The sequence below is a fragment of the Heterocephalus glaber genome, unplaced genomic scaffold, assembly GCF_053883595.1.
Source record: "Heterocephalus glaber isolate CG9 unplaced genomic scaffold, H.glaber_assembly_v1.0 deba00001447, whole genome shotgun sequence".
Classification (NCBI taxonomy): domain Eukaryota; kingdom Metazoa; phylum Chordata; class Mammalia; order Rodentia; family Bathyergidae; genus Heterocephalus; species Heterocephalus glaber.
The window spans coordinates 9,897,379-9,918,009 of record NW_028258299.1 but is presented as its reverse complement, the minus strand read 5'-3'; the positions used below and the strand labels follow the sequence as shown (position 1 = coordinate 9,918,009).

General features: G+C 42.2%; 1 protein-coding gene across 2 annotated transcripts in view; it reads right to left on the bottom strand.

The window, feature by feature from the left end:
* LOC147827400 (uncharacterized) overlaps positions 1 to 20,589 on the bottom strand; it is a 36,354-nt gene extending 15,765 nt beyond the window's left edge. For both annotated transcript variants that reach the window (XM_087214479.1, XM_087214478.1), the window contains exons 1-4: positions 10,346 to 20,589; positions 10,063 to 10,156; positions 9,831 to 9,906; positions 2,540 to 2,655 (exon numbers count right to left, since the gene is read on the bottom strand). In XM_087214479.1, the coding sequence (XP_087070605.1) occupies positions 2,549 to 2,655; positions 9,831 to 9,906; positions 10,063 to 10,156; positions 10,346 to 10,422 (354 nt within the window). In that variant the 5' untranslated portion in view covers positions 10,423 to 20,589 and the 3' untranslated portion in view covers positions 2,540 to 2,548. The remainder of the gene's footprint in view (positions 1 to 2,539; positions 2,656 to 9,830; positions 9,907 to 10,062; positions 10,157 to 10,345) is intronic.
* Between the last annotated feature and the right edge of the window lie 42 nt (positions 20,590 to 20,631).

The window sequence follows — 20,631 nt, the reverse complement described above, 5'->3', positions numbered from 1 at the left end:
ACAACTTGGCTTTGCCGCTCTGTGTAATCATGCTGTCCATGCTCATCAGCGGGCTATTAGCATTTGAGTCTAAGCCAGTCTTTCTGTGGCCATCCTGCAGGATTTGGGTTTAATGCAACTTCTCCTTCCACATGCCCTTGTTATGAATTTCTCCATGAAAAGGACTAGAAGGCTTCTACTTCTGGTCCCAGATATCTCACTGGGCTTTACAATAAGATAGTGTCATACCCCCTCAGGGGAGAGAATACTAAGCTCTTCAGGAAGGATCTAAGCCCTAAAACCCTGGGAGGACAACACACCCCTTTTAAGGAGTCTGTGACAATCCATGGGCCTCTTGGCATCTTCTATAGAGCCAGCTGTTGGGTTTTCTCAGGTGGGTAGGACCGAGGGAAGAGCATGAACTGAACTAGAGGCATGAAGGAACAGCAGCCCTGGAAAGATGGGAATGAGGACACTCACAGAACTTCAGTAACATCTACTACTAGACAACTTGGAGACACAGCCTCTGTGCCTGCTTAGGAACGGGATCTGGATAAATATGCCATGAGAAGCACCTGTGCTGGGCACCACACTGTGGTGGAAGCTTTTGTAGCTCATTTGGACTGGGCATGAAATAGTTAAGCTGTTAAATCCAAGCTTCTGCAGACAGCAGGAATATTTGATGTACAGGAAGCATGTCCTAGAGTGAATAATTCCTGCGCAGCGGGGGAGCCTTTTTCAGGTTGAACTCTGTCTGGAAGCTGCTCTTTTCTTGTCAGAAAGCCAGAGCAATAGCTCCGGCCCTGCTCTCCCACCCCCACAATTCCACCAAGAACACCACAAGGGCAGCTCCACCCCGTAGTGACTCTCAGAGTGCAAGATAGAGACCCAGACAGCAACCACCACTATGCTCCTTGCATTATAGAGGAAAACAATTCTTCTTATTAGCTGCTGATAGCCATCTGTACCTTTAGTCCCCAGGGACAGGGACATGGGGATTTCTCTACCACTGCCGCAAAAAATACTGCTCACAGAAGCCGCTAGTGTTTTGTCTATCTGAGCAAGATATAAACAAGGAGGAACTTAGAAAAGAATGAGGACAGTGTACACACAAGAGAGCCAGGAAGAGAAGCCAGTGAAATCCAGGGTTTCTGAACTGTGGTGAGAGGCGAGGAGAACTGAGGCGTGGAGTATGTCACACTGGAGTGTATCAAGTGTGTTTGTGGAGGATAGAACTCTTATGCAAGCTGCATATGCATGTAGAGAAAGGAAGAGGGAAAACAGTAAACCACAACCAAGGTGCAATTCCAGATGTTATTTAACATGACTGCCTGCAATTGATGGAAGTCTAATAATAATTATAATCAAAGTTCTCATAAGTAAACTCCTTTCAGGACATTGACTTACCAAGGGCTGCTATCATCTGGTGCCACTCATATAATAAGAGTGTTTTGTTTACTTCTCATAGATACACTAGGAAATGAGTTCACCAGGCCTAGACAAATGAACTGAGGTTCAGGGTTATTTACCAAGTTCCCCAAGGTGACATAGTTTTTTATGCAGCAGATATAGAACTTAGGTCCAAACATACCTGCCCATTTCCAAACCTGTGCCCTTTTCACTAAATCACGTGTGCATCCCTCTTCTGTGTCCCAGTGTGTAGAATGTCCTCCCCAAGAAAAGGAAGCCACTCCAGAGGGAAGAACTAAGGCCAATAATAATAACATAATGAAATAACTCGGTAAAAATAAAAGAGAAAATGTTCAAACACGCATTTCAACAAAAAAGAAATGTAGATGGCAAGTAAGCACATAAAACGCTTGGCTTTGCTGTTTGCTAGGAAAAAAACAGTTAAAATCACAATGAAATACCTTCACATGCAGACTAGAAAGGCTGACACTAAAAAAAAAATGGTCCTAGCAAGCATCAGCAAGACATGGAGCAACTGGAACTCTCAGACATTGCCTGTGAGAATGTAAAACAGAGCAACCACTTTGAAAAAATATTAGGCAGGTTCCTAAAACGCTAAACATAAACCTACCATACAACCAGCCATTGCATTGCTGGAGATTTATTTAAATTAACATGCCTACCTGAACACATGGACATGGGTATGCACAGCAGCTATGCTTGTATACTGCTACATAGGTATGTATTCTGCTACGCAGAAATAAATAAAATAAATATATTTATAAGTAATAAAATACTGATCCACTCACGATGGATGCATCTCAAAATAATGGTGTGGAAGAAGGCAGACAATAAAAAGTACAAATGATATGATTCCAACTACATAAAATTCTTAACAATGCAAGTTGGTCTATAGCCATAGAAAGGAGATTAGTTCCCTAATGGGGAATTAGTTCCCTAATTAGGATTATTTCCCTAGAATGGAGGTGAAACTGGAAAAGGAGTGGATTACAGAGATATAAGGAAAATTTGAATGGTGATTCCTTGTCTGAATTATAGTGATTTTTTTCCACGGGTAGAAATATATGTCAAGCACAAGGTCCCGAGTTTGATCCCTGGTACAAAAAAAGAAATATATATCAAAACTCACCATTATTTCCTAGTTGTTGCATGCCAGTGGCACCTCAAAAACATTATAACAAAAAGCTGTTGGGAAGATGTAATGATAGAAGAAAGAAACAAGGCAAACTCCAGCATGTAAGTCACCTACAAAGAAATACAATATAATGGTTACAAGCTCAAGGCATGGATTCAAATCTTAGTTCAGCTTTAAGCAAGGCACTTTAATATCTACATTAAATGCTGGTAATAATAGTAGCCACCTCCGAGGCTGACTAGGACAAACCTTCAGGCCAATCCTGACACAGAATAAGGATTCAATAGGTTTCTGCTATTATTATTAGATAAACCTCATTTTATCCAACGTCTCCCTTTCCCGGTAGGAGAAAACTAAAAACTGTTTAGCTGACAAATCCATATCCAAATCCAGCGATTTGCAAACTCAGTTTTCTGGTAAAGGCCAATCCCTCCTCTCGCACACAGCTGGCAGTGGCATCTGGAGGTAGTGGAGCCTAAGTGCTAAGTGACGCACCCAGCTCCCCAGTGCTCACTGGGCCAGGATCAGGGAAGTGAGGGTGGGGAGACCCTGCGGAAAGCGTGGAGGGAATGAGCACCCCAGGACATCTGTGCTCCCAGCCAATCATCCGGCTGCCTGGGCCCCACCCTCCAGGAGGACTCCAGAATCCGGAACTCCACTCCAGGGGATGTGCCACCCAGATCATTCCTGTTGTTTCAAGGGTTGAAGAGGCAGGCTTGAGCATTTCTCCAAGTAAACTCTTAGTCTTTGATTGTCTGGATCTATTGATGGTGTGAGGTGGCGGGAAAGACCGTGAGAAGACTTAGATTACTAGTAGCCAACAACAGCAATTGTGCCAAAAAAATTTTTTTTTTTAGTTTGGACCCTTCTTTTGTAACAAGTTTTTATTTTTTTGTTTGTTTGGTTTTTTTAAATTTTTGTTTCGTTTTGTTTTTGAGACAGGGTCTTGCTATGTCGTTCAGGCTGGCCTAGGACTTGTGCCAATCTTCCTGCTTCAGTCACCCAAGTGCTGAGATCTCAGGCATGCACCAGCATACCTGGCAACAACAGCTTTTAATGTCACCCTTGGCAACTCTGTCTCCTAACTCTTAGCTTATTAGCTTCTGCCCCTGAATTTGAGCAACAGTCTGGAGCAGTGAGGCAAAGCTCATCTTTCCAACCATGCAGCTCCTTGCCACACGTCCTTATTCCCCTCCTGTGTGCTTCTGAATCTCTCAGACAGGGACCCCGTAGCAGAATCACTCAGAAGCAAGCAGAGCATCAAGTTCCCCTGATCCTTTTGAACCCACAAGATCCTGCTTGGTGTGCTAGTCACTAAGTCACCAGGGCTAGCTCCAACTTGCAATCCCTCTGCCTCAGCCTCTCAGAGTGCTGTGGTTACAGGCAGTGCCTCCACACTGGCAAGGCTGTGTGCTTAAGGCCTTTGATCACCTGATTCATCAGGTTCAAATCTTCTAACTAACTATAGGTAGAAAGAAATGAAATCTTTTAACAAGGCTGTAAACCAGTCCAGCTATTCTGTATTTGGTATCACATTGGCCCAAATCTACTTCTTACCTGAAGAAATAGCCAAGTGCAACACTATTTTAAGATTTTTCTGCCAGGTCACCTAAAGTTACTGCTTTGTGGACAATGTTCTGAATTCTAGTAGATGGCCAGTAATGCTTTAATCAATTCATGTTCTGCTCCCTACCAAGGATTGCTAATATCCTGCTCCACAGTCCTCCCTAGTCTGTCATGAGCCAGCCAGTTTATATTGGGGATCTGTCAGTTGTAGCACTGAGGAGCTAATGGAGGTAATGTCCCACTCCCTGAGCATACTGACTTACTTGTCAGAATTCTGTGGATTGGCGAGAACAAACACCCATCTCAAATAAGACTGGGCAAAGGGGTAGTTTATTAGAAGATACAGGAGACCTGACATAACTGAAGAAGTAAGATTTTAGGCCTCCAAGGCCACCGATTTATCTGGCTTTGTCTAAACTAGAACAGAGTCTGTCCAACATCAAATGAATGAAAGACCAAACTGCAGTAAGGGCAAGGATGCCCCTTGGCTTGGTGACACCTGAAACCAGTGCTTCATGACTCAGGAAGAGGCATTGGATGCCTTAGGGGTTATTTTTCAGCCCCTGTATTCTCAGAACTTTCCCACTCTGTCACCCACATGATGTATAGGGAGCAATCCCAAGAAGCCAAGTTCATATTCTCTGATCTTTCCCTGGCCAGAGTGAATGGTTACAGCCCTGGAGTCAAACCAGAATGAGGCCAATCACATCTGTTCTGCAAGATACTTTAATTGGGCTTGAGAGTCGATTTCTTTCCTGGCAGTTGAATTTCTTACACAGAATTGCAGATACCGATGGAGACTGTTTTTCAGAGAGAAAGGGAACAGGGGTGGGGAAAGACACAGAAGAGCAGGGAGACACTAGGGAGAAACTGGTTTCCAAATGGGATTGAGATCCTAGCTCCAGGCCATGGGCAGGTTCACTGGATCTCTGTGATTAGGTTCCACGAGACATCCCTTATTTCTGTAATGATTCCCCTCAGTCTTATAACTAGTTCTAGTTCTTTTCTGATGTTTTCAACCACCAAATACTTTCCACTACCAAAATACGAAGACAGAGTATTCTGGAAGTAAACAGATTTGTCTGTTGTCTTAAAAAATACAAGGGCCAGCTCAAAAAATGTATGGGCTTTGGAGACAGATTGCATTTCAAGTCCTAGTTCTATCCTTCATTAGTGATCTGATTTTGTCAGAATATTTCACCCTGTGCATTCACAAATATTTATTGGGCACCTACTGAGTTCCAGACACTGTTCTGCCTCCTAAAGACAAAGGAATAAGAAAGGCATTCTCCTGGTTCTTTAGAGTTTATGTTCTAGTACCTTCATTTGTTAAATGAGGATGATAATGTCTTATATTCTGTTGTCCATGAGTATTAAATGAAATGATTCATGAATAATACCTGTCAACATAGATGCTAAATAAATTCTAATTTCCTTCCTTCTTTCTCTTTCTTATGCATTGTTGGTTGCTGGAAAGAAAGAGCACTGGCTTAGATTTAGGACTCTAGAATTCTAAGACTAGCCCAGCTATTAATTAGCTGTTAACCAGCTGTGCCTCAACCTCTCTGGATCTTAATTTCCTCTGCAATAAAATAATGACATTATACTAAGTAATTTTAAGATGGCTTTTGTTTGGATGGGATTCTGTACTTCTCAAAATTAGTCACTGATACAGTACCTTGTGGAAGAGTGGATCTATTAGACTATGCTTGGATTTTAAAACAGATTTATAGCTGACCTCTATCATGGAATTACTAGGTTCCTGAGCACTGTGTTAAATCTCCATGCTTTTTGCTTCAATTCCACCACTCTTCGAGGAAGGTATTGTCATCTTCGTTTTATATGAGGAAACTAAACCTCAGAGAAGTGAACTTGGCCAACGTCACCAAGCTAGTCAGAGGGAAAAGTGGTATTGACTCCCACACTTGATTCTAAAAGCTGCACTTTTTGCCCTCTCTGCTATTAGGTAACAGAGCTTCTCCCAAGGCCATTGAACATATGGAGTGACACTCAAAATGAACCAGTATGTCATGTCAGCAAGAAGCATCTCCTGAAAGGGCCACCCAGGGGAAGACAGAGTCCATCGCTTGGTCCCCATCATGTCGCCACTGCTTCTGTGTTTCTTCCTTGCTACCCACACCTGCCTCTCCCTGCCCCCATTTCTGTGGGTGGCTTAGTGTGATTGAAGGGAAACCAAACATTATTGTTCAGGAAAGATGTGTTTTTTCAAATCGAACATCTGCTGCTTGTTTGGCTGGGAGTTTGGCAAGCATTTCAATTCTCTGTGGTGGTCAGACCTAGAGGAAATAATTAGGTGGTCATGGCAACCAGCATCCCAGGCACACCACACTGAAGCCAAGGAGCAGGCATCGAATGGAGAGTCCAAACACCCACACTGCCTTCAATACCCTGACCTCTGTCTGCAGCAAGACCTCTGCTTCACAGAGGTATCTTTTCCACATGAAAAGATACAGGTTCTGAGATCCAAATGGCACCTGGAGAGGGGGCACAGAGACCACAAGTTATACCAAACAGAGGAAGACTAAAGGGGTGGAGGCATGGTCATGAGTGAAACATCCACTGTGAGCCCAGAACTGTGCTATGTGCTTTATAGCCCTGGTTCGGTTGATCCTCACAGCATTCCTCAGTACACAGGGGAAGAAACCCAGGCACCAGACAGTGTAGGATCTCAATTCTAAACTTTCCTTATGCCTGCACCAAGTACCATCTATCCCTTCCCCAGGAATACTTTCTTCTGGTGGAGGGGTGGTGGGGAGGCACCAGTGATGTTGTTGGTTACTGTCCCTCCATCTGCTGCCCACCTGGTAGGCATCCATCTCCTGTCGTACATTATATACCATTCTAGCAGACTACACACTTTTTCTTTGCCCCAGCTATTTTAAACCTATGTTTTTCTGCTGTGTTCTGCGTAGTATATATTAGCTGGGTCTGAGCCCAGCTCTCTTCTTTGCTTTATTGAAAAGATGACAGAATCTGCATGATGCCCTCCAGTTCCTGGAATGTATAGCTCACCTCTGACTCAGACACCGGATTGGTTGTTACCTTGATACAACTTTGAAAATTACTGTTTCCCATGGGTAGGTTCAGGAAAAATCACAGTCTTCAGTGACTTGCCCCTCTTTTTCTGCAACCCTGCAATGTGTTCAGGGCCTTATGAGATCATATACCTTTTGCTTTGTGAGAGCAAATTACTTGGCACTTCATGCACAACAAGCTCTAGAAATAAAAATTTCTGATATTCCCTAACGTAGGAATCCAAGGATTTGCATTTGAGTCTCCTTTCTGCCACTCTTTAGCCCTATTAGTCTTGCAGAATCACTGACAATTGATGTGTTTGTGAAATAAGAGACCAGACAAACTCCAGCTAAAGATGCCTCTCAGTTCTACAATGTGGTAATTCAAGTTTTCCTTCTAATAAGTAAAATTCAAATTCCACTTGAAAGGTATGGTTTTTAACCTGTTCCTCACTTCAGAATGGACAGTGTCACCTCTCTGATGCAAATCCATAGACTCCGCCCTCAAGGTTTGGCTTTTTCCTATTTCACATTTTCTCTAAGTTCTGGTCAGGCGATTTATGAATGTTTAGACAGCTGTCTCCGTATCTCCTGATGAGCAGAATGTTGGCTGAAAGACTAACTGAGATGCCAACGATGCAGTGAAGAAGTAAACAAGTGAAGTGATGCCTCTCAGGGTGGAAGGCAAGTGCTCCCTGAGTCACGCTGCCCTGGCTATTACTACATGCACCCTCCTTTGGCCCCAGTGAGTGATGGTGTAATACTAAGGGCACAGACTTGACCTGACTCTGTCACTTATGGGCAGACTCGGGCCAGCACTCAATGCCTCCCAGCTTCAGTGTCCTTTTCTGTGAAATCTGAATACTGGCTCTTATGAGGCTTTCACCGATTCATGACTCGGACCCATTACTCTGACTAGCGGGTCCACCCACTGTGTTGAGAATGAACATGTGAGGAAGCCCTGGGAATTTCTATTGAGGGAAACAGCTCTTTGGGGAAAAACCAGAGTCCTCACCACAGAAACATGGAAGAGGATACAGCTTTTCTCCTGCTCTTTCCCCAGATCCCAGACACTGAAAAAACTAAATGTGAAACCTGGAATTGCTACAGTCCTCTTCTGACCATGGAGAGAAAGCCAAGAGATGCTGCTGAGCTGTAGGCAAAAAGCCACTGACTTACTTAATTAAACCAATCCTGGAGCTAAGCTGTCTCCATATATCTTACTGTAAGAAACAACAGACATCTTTATTATACGAGGTAATTTTACTTCGAACCTTCAGATTTCTGGGAGCCCTCTCATATCATTCTAATGTCCTATGACCCTGGCTTAGGAGTCAGCCAGGCTGGTTTCCAAGCCTCATTTTGCCACTTAATCAGCCCTGTGAACTTGGCAAGGTGCTTCTCAAGCATGAGCTTGCATTGGAACCACGAGGGGGTTTAGGGGTGTCAAACCTGGGATTTCTCCCCAGAGATTCATATTCAGTAGGTTTGCGGGATTGCTCAGACAACCATGCTATAGCACTCTCCTGGATCTAGGTGTGCCCATCCTTAAATGGACACACCAACATGCCTAGGTAGGTTTTGTGAGGATTAACTACAGTGATTCAGATTCGGTGTGTGCCGCGGAATCATGGGTCAGAGACAGCAGCTTTATCAGCAACTTGGGAAATGTGAATCTTGCAGTTGAGGGCTTTGTGGGAATTCCAAGTACAGACTCATTCTCCTGGAGTCCTAGGGCCACGGAAAGCAGTCTTTCCCAGACAAAGAGCCAAAAGAAACCTGTTGCCTGGGAATATTAATGAGGTGGCCCGGGAGAGTGACATGAGTGATTTGCTGAGATTATTGAAAGTCATCTGAGAAGTAGATGATAGAAAAAATGACCTTCACTTATCAGCTCTCCATCTAAATGGTTTGTAGTGTGTCTGAGTATTATCCAAGTGATTAAAGAGGTGAGACCTTGAAAGGGGATGTAGGTGGGAACGAGACTGGCTGACTTTAAAAGAGGGAAGGCAATAAAAGATTAGTTATTAAATAAATGAAGTTCAGGAAATGATCCAATGTCTTGGAAGTGTTCAATCATGAGAGATGGGAGGCTTCTAACCTTGTAGAGTCCAAGGAAGCTGTACATATACTTCAGGGAAGCCATTCTCTTTCAGGATTTTAGGGTAAAGACCAATTTAAAAGGCTGAGAAATATGGACTTTTAAAATTTTCCATGAATTCCTCAATTCCTAAAAAGCCCAATATATCTTACTTTTTAAACTTCCCAACAGTAATGCTTGTATCACTATCATCATTGCTATTTATTATAAACATCTTTATGTTTTCATGACATTCTTTCCAAAGAGTCAGGTAGGTATTAATATTGCCGTCTAATAGAGAACCAAAGACTGCGAACATTTACATGACATATGCCATGGATATAAAGTTGTGAAATTTGCACTAAGACTCAATACTCCCTCCAATGTACCATGCTGCCTTTGTGAACAGCGGAAAACTGTCTTTAAAGGTAATTTGCATGATACACATGTTTATCATTCTTTTCCTATCAGTGGTTTCCCAAATCTTTCTCACCCACCCATTTCTTACAAGTAGTTTACCTTCAGTTTTTACTTCCCCTCTCTCTTTTATTTTCATTTCCTTCCATTTCCTGAGTGGGTTTCACCTCTTCCCTCTGCCACTCACCTTCTGGCTCTCCTGTGTATACCTGTGGAGTCCTGGAGAGGGAGAACTCCATGTCACAGAGTTTAGACTTCACCATCTGTGATTTACAGAAATTAGGTATTAGTATCTGGATGTGAAAGGTGAGGAAATTGAATCCACAAAATGGGTAAGAAATGTGTCCAAGCCCCAGAGTTAACACTGTTCAGATTTTTAAGACTTCCTTTTCTCTAGTGTTTGTTTTATGTTGAGTTACCTTAAAGCCTGAATTTGAGAAGTCATATTTTGCCTTTGATCCAAATGACCTTAAGCACATTTCCCATTTTCCGTGGTGATTTCTCTTTCCTCTTCTGTAAAATGGAATTTATATTTTATATTGAAGTATATGATACATACAGAAATGTGTGCATATCAGAAAGGTATGGCTTGTTGAATTTTCATTAGCTGAACAACTCTTAATAATGAATACTCAAATGAGCAAGTAGAATGCTACTAAAGCCCCAGGAGCTCGATTATGTCTCTGTCCAGATACTGCTCACCTGCTAAGCCAGAATCCAGGCTTCTTGCAGTTTAGACCAGTTGTGTCCACTTCTGTACTTTCTGTATGCATAATCATGCAGTGTTACATTCTTTTATACCTGGATTCTTTTGTCAACATGATGTTTGTGTGATTTATCCACGTCACTGCATACAGTTGTCATTTGCCATTCATACTGCTATATAATACCCATTGTGTGAATATGCTTTGTTCGTCCACTCTACTCTTCATGGGCTGATTTGACTTTTAAAACACCTAATAAGATAGAAAGCAAAGTACTGCATTCCTCATTTACTAATGAAGAAACTGAAATTCAGAAAGAAAGTTTTATTTGTGGAAGTTCAAATAAACAGTACCAGGACTAGGGCCCAGAATTCTTGCCCTCTGGATTTTAAATTTCAATCTCCAGTAGGTGTCAGAATGCCTAAGAGTGTGAATTGGAAGACTGAAAAGTCTTCCCTGGAAACCTGAAGGAACTGGAGACCAATGTCCAAATACAACGGTGAAGACTTGGACTCTCTTTCAGGAAGCAAAAAGAAAGATTTCCTTCTTAATTCCATCCAGGCTACAGGCCTACTGGTTGGTGCCACTCACATCTGGGACAGGTTTTTCCTCCTCAGTTTGTGGCAAAATCATCCGCAGACACACTCAGAACCGTGCTCACTAATCCACTAGGCATTTCTTAATCCCTTCAAATTGACATAGAAATTAACTACCCTATGTATCAGTCACTTGGCCATATATGCAAATTTATTTAAAGACTCTCTATTTTGTTCTGTACGTCTATGTCTTTTTCCAGTAATTGCCTGTTTTGATTATTCTAACTTTGCTGTAAGTTTTGAATTCAAAAAGTTAAGATTTCTTCTGACTTTGTTCTTCCTTTTCAAGATTGTTTGGGCTGGTCAGGTCCATTGAGATGCCACATGAATTTCAGCGTGGATTTTTAGAGGAAAAAAATTTTTAATTCTGCAAAAAGTCATTGAGATTTTAATAAGTATTACATTAAATCTGTAGATTGCCTTGAGTAGTTTTAGCCTCTTAACAATAGTAAGTCTTTTCAGTGACCAAAAGTGAATGTTTCTCCATTTATTTGTGTCTTTTTAAATTTCTTTCAGCTATGTTTTATAGTTTTTCAGTAGACAAGTATTTCATCTTCTTTGTTAGTTCTATTTCTGTTTTATTCTTGTTTGATGCTATTAGAAATGGAATTGCTTTCTTACTTTTCTTTTTTGATCATTCACTGTTAATGTACAGAAATGCAATTGATTTTTGTGTGTGGATTTTGTGTTTAGGAACTTTGCTAATTCATTTATTAGTTCTAAAAGCCTTTGTGGGATCTTGAGTTTTCTAGATATAAGATCATATCATGCAAAGATATGGATTTTTACTTCAAAGTTCCCTAGGTTGATGACTTTATTTTTCTTGCCTAATGGCCCTGGCCAGGAATTCACTATTGTAGTGAATAGAAGCAGTGAAATCAGGCATCCTTGTCTTGTTACCTGTCTTAGAGGAAAAGCTTTCAGTTTCTGAGTATGGTTGTTAGCTGTAAGTTTTTCACATGTAGCCTTCATTGTGTTGAAGTAGTTTCCTTCCATTTCCAGTTTTTTTTGGACTGAAGATTTACATTTTAAAATACAGTATGTTGACTAAGTAGAGAATGGATTGGATGGAAATGAACTGATAGGAGAGAGACCCTTTGGGAAGCTGTTGTAATAATTTAAGTAAAAGATGATACAGTCGAAAATCAGTGTAATCCTGGCAAGAAAAGAGAAAAGGCAACAGTTAAAAGAGACTTTTAGGAAGGACTAATAGATCTTCATGGCTAATTGGATATGCTAGAAAGGGAGGGGTCAAGGATGCTTTCCAGGTTCTGATTTAGTGGACCAGATAAAGGAATCCTGGAAAAGATAGTTTTGTGAGGCATGATGATGAACTGATTAAGGATGAGGCACTGGGGAATAAGCAATTAGAAGAGTCAGAAGCTTGAAGAGAAAGGGATGGACTGGAGATAGAAATCCTGAAATAGTTCCGCCCAAGTGGTGGTCAAATTGTATATACAAAGGAGCCAAGCAAGGGTTATCAAAACAAGCGTCTAGAGAGGCCAGACAGGTAACAGCCTAAATCAATGGGGCCTGATGAAATGCCCTGAGGGAGCCCTGGGGCCTGGGGCTGATGAAGACACACGCTCTGCCCAAAGGCTTTCCAAACTACTGGCTTGTGTTCTGGCCCATCTTGTTCCGTGTTCTCCCTTATGAACCTAAAAGAATAGGTTCATCATCTCTATGGAATTTCAGAGAGTGCGTTAGACCAGAGGGGAGGTAAAAGGAGCCAGGAAAGACCCCTTCTCCCCAGAAGTTTTAACATCAGCCCCTAAAGGCAGATGCACCTCCAACTGCAATTGGTTCCAGTCTTTGCAATGTTCCTTAGGAGCTTTGCTCAGAGAAATGGCCTTTGGGAGGTAAGTTAAGAGCCTGGAGGGCCCTAACGTGGGAGAGCCAAAAGATCTCACAAACAAGGACAGAAGGCCTGGCTCCTATTTCCGAACCTGGAAGCCTAGCCCTTCAAAATATCAAAATATTAATGACTTGCTGAAGGCTTGGCTTCTTAAGCATGCAACATTGGGAAAGAAAAGCTTATTTGTGTTGTTTTTAATACATAGAAAAACACAATCATTACAGAGAGGTCTGGGCAGCTAGACTAGGAAGACCCCCCACCAGGGTGAGTTTCTGAAACTAGTTCTTACTCGAGAGGGATGTGATGCTCCAGAGGGACTTGGGCCTGAATAGCCTGAGGTCAGCATCTCTGTTGCTATTTTTCCTACAAAGGGAGGCCAACTAGGCCAGGGGACAATGAAAATTAGCTTGGGCTGTTGGGGCTGTTTGTTTGACTTACTAGATTGAGGAGCTTTAGCAAGGCTGTAGTTTTGTCCCTTTGATAGGTATGTGGACCAGGTAAGAGATTATAGGAAACTCTCAAGTGGCAGAAATAATTACCTCCACCAATCAACCAGCGAGCAAACACGCTCATCCTTCAAGGCCTGGCTCAGATATTACTTTCTACATCCAGGCCACTGTCTGTCTCATTCGTTTAACATGTACTCTTGTTACGTGCCTATTTAGATTACACTTCAAGCAAGGAGCGTGTGATTCTAATTCTACATGCTCCAAGGCCAAGTGAGGTCTCTCACACACACTTACTGTTGAAATGGATTAATTCATAGCTTCATTAGTTCATTAATGTATGCTTCTTCTTCCACACTGTCTACTTCCTATGGCTCCTTTATAATCTTGCTTACAGCCATTGTATCAGTTTCCTAGAGTTGCCATAACAAAGTACCACACACGGAGCAGCCTAAATAATAGGAAGGTATTGTCTCGTAGTCCCAGAGGTGGATCAAGGTTAGGGTTGATTCCTTCAGAAAGCTGTGAGAGAGAAGCTATTCCAGACCCCCTTCCTAGTTTTTGGTGGTTTTCAGAAAATCTTTGGCATTCTGTGGATTGGCGATGCATAACTCAAATCTCTGCCTTCATGTTGATGTGGTATTCTCCCTGCACATTGCTGAACTTTCCCTTTTAATAAGGACAGCAGTCCATTGGATTTGGGGCCCATCCTTCTCCAGTGTGATCTCATCTTAACTGGTTGCATCTGCACCAGTCATATTTCCAGATAAGGTTGTGTTTGAGATGCTAAGAGTTACGACTTCAATTGAAAAATGTGTAGAGGACACGATTCCCCTCATAACAGCTCTGCCCCACACATAATGATCTTCACAGTGCTCTCCAATATTATAGCTTTCTTGGGGTCAGGTAGTATACTATGTGCCTTTTGCAAGTCTGACATACATCTGAGGGAGCTGGGTTCCAGAAGAAAAAGTCATTCCTACTTCTTGGACCCCGTTTTCCTGGAAGTGAACTGTAAAACTTAAGTAAATAATCCTTTAGGCCTCTCCAAGCTATAAGACCCTTGATTTTTCTGGAAACTAACAGCCCTTCAGCTTGCTGGGAGTACGCTCACCTCAAACTGACAGCAGACAGAACTATTAAGTTACCTTGCTGTCTTTTGTGTTAATCTGTCTCATGTTTAAAACTGAGATCTCACCCCTCTTTTGCCCCCTCATTTTGAGACTCTCACTGCCCAATATTCCATGACTTATAGTACCTTTATTGGGTTTTTTTCACCACTATGACAAAATACCTGACATAACAACTTATATGGAGGAAAGGCTTATTTGGGCTCATGGTTTCAGGAGTTCAGTCCATGGCCAGTCGGTATCCTTGCTTTGGGCCTGTGGAGAAGTAGGATACCATGGGAGGGAACATATGACAGAGCAAGGCAGGGCAGCAAAGAGAGAGAGGAAGGGATGGGGCCTTGCTGACCCCTCAAGGGCATGCCCCAAGAACCTCCCTTTCCTCATCAGGGCCCTCTTCCTGAGGTTCCCGCCACTCCCATAGTGTCAGCCCCTGAAACCTAAGAGCCCTTTCCTGGCCCCCCAATGACCTCAACTCCTATCAGCTGGGGATCATGCCCCTAACACAGGAGCATTTGGAGAACAATAAGATTCAAACCAAAACAATGATATTTGTCATTAATTATTCAATAATTTAAGTAATCTTATAAAATTTATCAATCTACATCTTTTGCTATGTGTGAAAGTGCTTGTATAATTTAACATTAAGAACCCTTGAAGAAGACATTATCTAAGCTGACAGAAAGGAACTCATGTTCTTTTGTAAAAATGGAAATCTGGCCTTCTTAAAAATCTTTGTTGCATTAGGAACTATTAAGTGTGGCATCTGTCTGATATTCATGTGCTCCAGTTCTATGTTTTCATCCCTCTCAGCCTCTTCTTTCCCTTCTGCACTTTCCTCTAGCCACAGTATATGTCCTTGTTTTTATGAGTTTCTCTGTGTATGTTATTGTTAATATCCAACATTCTTATCTTCACACTTCTGTTTATGTTCATTGCTCCCAACATGGCCTTTTCCCATATCTCCTACTCATCTGCCAAGATCCAGCTGAAACCCTTCCTCCCCTATGCAGCCCTTTCTTACCTACCAAGCAAAGACCTGCCATTGTACTGGGTATGTTCTTTTCTCTGCTGTCTGTCACTTTTTACTTTGTACAGCTTCACCTTTATCACTTTACATCTCCAACTCTACATCAGATAGCTCTCAAGTCTCAATTTAGTTATTTGCAAAGCAGGAACCATACTGCTCCCATCTAGAGTAGCTATAGGAATTAGGCAATAAATATAAATGCACTAGAATGCAGTAGATGCACCATAAGTATCAGCTCCCACTTCCCCTTTCCCATGTCGGCATCTGTGCATTTTGCTCATTTCTGTGCCTGTCCTTCCACCATCACCCTCTAGAGTACCACTTGGCATTTGCTGGATGTTAAATATGAGGTGGATGCATGGTAAGTTAAATAGATTATGAGAAAGTCTGAGAATATTTCAGTCTACTCTTTTCATCCAAATAAAGCCAGATTGATCCTTCTTGGGCAAAAAACATAATCTAATCAGTAGGTAAAGAAAAGCAATTTTGACCTTTATTTACAGTCCTTCCCTAATTCTTTTCAGTGACTCCACCTAGACATTCATTCACCTTTTGGCTGCTTGATGTAAGTCTCCCTTTCTTCCTAGATTTGACTTATTCTTTATATTCTTTCTTCTTTCTCTCCCCTCATCCATTAAAATTTACTTGTTTCCTGTTAATTAATTACTTACAGTTCAGATGATCAAAGAAAAAGTCTATTTGCTGTCCAGAAACAACATCCTGGACAGCTTCTAGTGATCCTTACTCTCCATACCCTTGTGTAGTTCCTTAACAAACTAAGGATGACTTAGGTGACCAATAAAATGATGAGAGAAGGATGATGTGTCTGTGTTGTGCAAGGAAATGTCTTCCTTGGGCTCTAGGACTGTTTGTCTTGGGGGAGCTAGTCTCATGTTGTAAGGATTCACAAGCAGCCCAGTGCATAGATTCATGCAGAGAAATATGGAGGCTTGTGACAACAGCCAGCATCAACTTCCTGGGCATAGGAGGTGGATTCCTCAGCCCCAGCCAGCCTGTCAGATGGCCACAGCCCAGGCTAACATCTGAGTTAATGCCATTGCAGACTTCGAGCTTGGAACACCAACCAAGTCATTCCCCAGACCCCTGACCCCCAGAAATGGTGAGAAATAATAAATATGCATTTTTCTTTTAGGCCACTGTATTTGAAGGGAATTAATTACATAGCAATAGATAACTCGCTGCCCATGATCTACTAGTTTCAAAGAGTAGGAGTAAAACTCTTGGGTTTAAGGAAGCACAGATCCAGTGAGGGAAAGACTGGGAAAGGATGGAATACTCAAAGCCTCTCATGTTCTAACCAATTAAAATAAGCATATTTCAGCTACTTTGCAAAATTTTGAAAATCCTAAACTCAGAAATTCCACTCACAGGCATGTGTCCAGTGGAAATGGATTCCTAAAGATGCATGCAAGAATGTTGTTGGCAGAAACATTCTTAAGAATAGTCAAAACCCAGCAACAACAGGATGCTGACCAACAGCATAATGGATAAGTCATAGGATATTCACCGGAATACTGACTGTGTGACAATGAAATGAGTGATCAAGGTACAAGTATGAACAATCTGCATCACAAATTTCTCAAACAGAGCCAGACATAAGAACATCTGTGTGTGATTCTATGTGTTAAATAAACAAAAACAAAACTAGTTTAAATGTAAGATTTCCCACAGTGGGGATAAGGGGCCTTCTATGCTGCTGCTAATGCTCCTGTTCTTGATCTCGATGTTCACAACATGGACAGAGTGTCATTTGGAAAAATCAGTAAACTATACAAACATTATTTGCGCACATTTCTATAGGTGAGTTATACTTAAATATATATATGGTACCGGGGATCAAACTTGGGACCTTGCGCTTGCGTGGCAGGCAGCGGAAACACTGAGTTAAATCCCCGGCCCTACTTAAATATATTTTTAAATATTTAAAAATAAAATAAGTATACTTGAAAACACCAAGTATGAAAGATTCCTAATTTGCTATTACCTTGCTCCAGTCTTCAGTTTCCTAATAATAAGAAAATAACAATTAATATTTATTATGTACCAATTAACCTAAAACATTATTTCAAGCTGCCAGGGATTTAGCTCAGTGGCACCGTGCCTGCCTCACAAGCGCAAGGTCCTGAGTTCAATCCCTGGTACCAAAAACCAAAAAACAAAACAAAACAAAACAAACATTATTTCAAGCAAATAAGAATGACATTTTATTTAATTTCAAAACAATCTGTCAAACCAGATAATATTATACTTGTTTGACAAATGTGGAAGCTGAAATCAAGAGAAACTGGGTCACCTACCAGAGTTACAATATGTACCAATGTCATACATCCCAAGTCTCTGGCTCCTAAGACTTTATTTTTTTCAACAACATCATGCTGAAAAGAGGGAGAATTTTGTCTTGACATTTCTTTGGTACATAGCTAGGATCTATACATGTTAAATGTGAGTGTGTGTGTGTGTGTGTGTGTGCGCACTTAGGTACAATATGTACAGCTACCTACCTACATGTGTGTGGGTGTACATGAGTGTTCACATAGTAAGTCACCTGGACTAAGCTCCATCCATCCAGTGCCAAGATCTAGAAGGAAAGAAAAAACTTGAAGATTGGCTGAGATGGTTCCAAATATTTGCTTTTTGCATTGTGCAATTCAAACATCTGAATAATACCTCTCTTTTCACCCAGATTTTTACTCAGTAGGGAGCTAAGCTCAGACTTGGCAACCTGGTAGGAGAACTAATCAGTATTCATTTCCTGGATGCTTTCTTGCTTCTGCTCCAGAGCTTAGGATACATAAAACTCTCCAAATGAAGATGGATACCTGGTCACCCAGCTAGAGAACTACATACTTTACCTTCCTTGCAGTGGGGAATGTGATTGAGGGTAAGCAATGTGACACCTCCAGGTCACCTCTTTAAAACCAAAGTCCCTTATCCAGGACTTGCTTTTTGTTCCTTCCTACAGACTCAGAGTCAGATTTACAGTATCCTAGCCTAAACCAGAGATGAAGACAGCACCATAGGAAAACACAGAAACAACTCGGAAGACACTTAGTAATGCCTTGTGGAGCAGAGCCACCCCACGAACCTGACTACTTTAATGAGCATTGAGTAAGAGAGAAATAAACTTCTCTTTCCTACAAACCTGTATAATGGAGGGGTCCCCAGCCTGTGCCTTACCTAGCATGCATTTGGCCTTACAGAGGGTAATTCAAAGCAACACATAGACAAGCACCTTGGCAATGGCCAATAGCACAGCCCTCACAGAGCACTTGGTCCCCAAATGAGAGACCACTCTGCAGGAGGTGGGCAGAGGGTCTGTATAGCTCACAACAGCTTCGACACACATTCTTCTTCATTCCTTACCACAAGTACAGGGTTAGGAATTAAATTTATTCTCGATATTTCAGAGCAACTGAGTCTCATACAAGTGCCTTGCCCACATGAATAAGGCATGTCCAGCCAAAAGCTTTCATTACCCCGGGTCTCCTTGGAAAGAAGATTCGAGACAACTGGAGGTTGACAGTGCCTTTTCACTGTTGACGCAGAGTGTGAAACTCCAAGGTAAAACCTCAACCTACTTTCAGTCAGCCTATCTCCCTCACCCTTGTCAACTTAGGGTGAAGTTAAAATATCCAGGCAGGCTCTGACTGTACCCCAGGCTTTGACATTCAAGATGCATTTTAATACACTTGCACAGCAACAGAGCATACCACCTTGTTCCTATTGGCACCTCACACAAACAGGTGAGGTATTTTTACTTCTTCTTATTGTACACAAACAGAAAAACTAAAGCTCATGGAGGTTCAGCCACTTGGCCTCGGTACCCCAGCAAGTAGATGCCATCATCCAGGCCACACATTTCTCTCTTTCTGCAATTTTGAAGTATCTGGTAAAATAATGTTAGTTATTACAGGGTGAGCATCCCTAATCTGAAAATCCAAAACTCAGATTGCTCCCAAATCCGAAACGCTTGAAATCTGAGACAATTCTAGTTTTAAGGATTTTAGATAAAGGTTACTCAACCTCTATTTTGAATGATAGATAAAGGGCTTAGATTGGAGTCTCCTGGCTCTGAGCCCTGTCACTTTCCCTCTTCAACCTCCCCATTCCTAGGTCTGCCTGGGTAGCCCACCCAGCAGTAATCTGGCATCCCTTGCATGGTACTTTCTCCATGCCAAGGGCTGTTCCTCACACTTTCCATTTGTTAACTTTCATCCTTACCCTCCAGCTAGAGTCCCGGAACACAACTGCAGTTAAACAGAATTGAGTTTACCGAATCTTGCAATGAGGAAAAACACAGATGATAGGAAACCGTGAGGTATTTTAGTCAAGGGAATTAGAAGGATGGAAGATAGGATGTGAGCTTGAGCTCACGGATTTTGGGGACAGTTTGAGGAAGCAGAAGTTTGCTCAGTATCAGATGCAGTCAGGAGACAGGGGTAATTCTGTGATTGGGTATCTTCATGAGTTTTATCTAGAATGATGGAAGAACAGAAGGAGGTCAAAGATGTAATAAGAAGCAGCCATCACTCCTATTAGTGAGGAGACGGAGATGTTTGATGTTTTTGTGGTTTGTGTGTGGGCACTGATTTTGCTCATGCTTAGAAAAAAAGGCATGAAATAGCCCCCACTTGTGAGATTATTTATGTTCGGTGGCAGAACACCACAACCCAGTTGTGAGTGCCAGACCTGCACCTCACAACTCTAAGTGCTTGGCTGAGTCCCTAGCACCATAGCAGTAAGAGGCTGCTTTGCTTTTTCTCCTTGATTTAATCTGCACAACAAATATGCGCATTGGATTCTGTGAGTATCCCCATTTCACAGACGAGCAACAGGAAGCACAGAGAGGATGACAGTGACTTGCTGGACCACATTGCTAACAAATGGAACCAGAGTGGAGACCCAGGTCGTGTGCTCTCAGAAATCTTTTCTCTCACCCTCTGAGGCACTCCAGGTCTCCAGTGATTCCCCCAGAGCCACGGTGACACCCCAGTGCTGTGCCCTGGTGGACACACGCTCTTCTCAGTCTTGCTTGTGTGTGCACGTACAGAGCTGGACAGTGAGGACCCACCGTGCTCCAGATTGCCCCTCTGGGAAGCAGCTGGAATTCCTGACCCTGACAGCCTGCCTGGACTGTGCTCTCCTGTCCAGCTCGAACTCTCTGGAAACCTGCTCTGCCTGCTGCCTTAGACAACCCCATCGTGCCCCC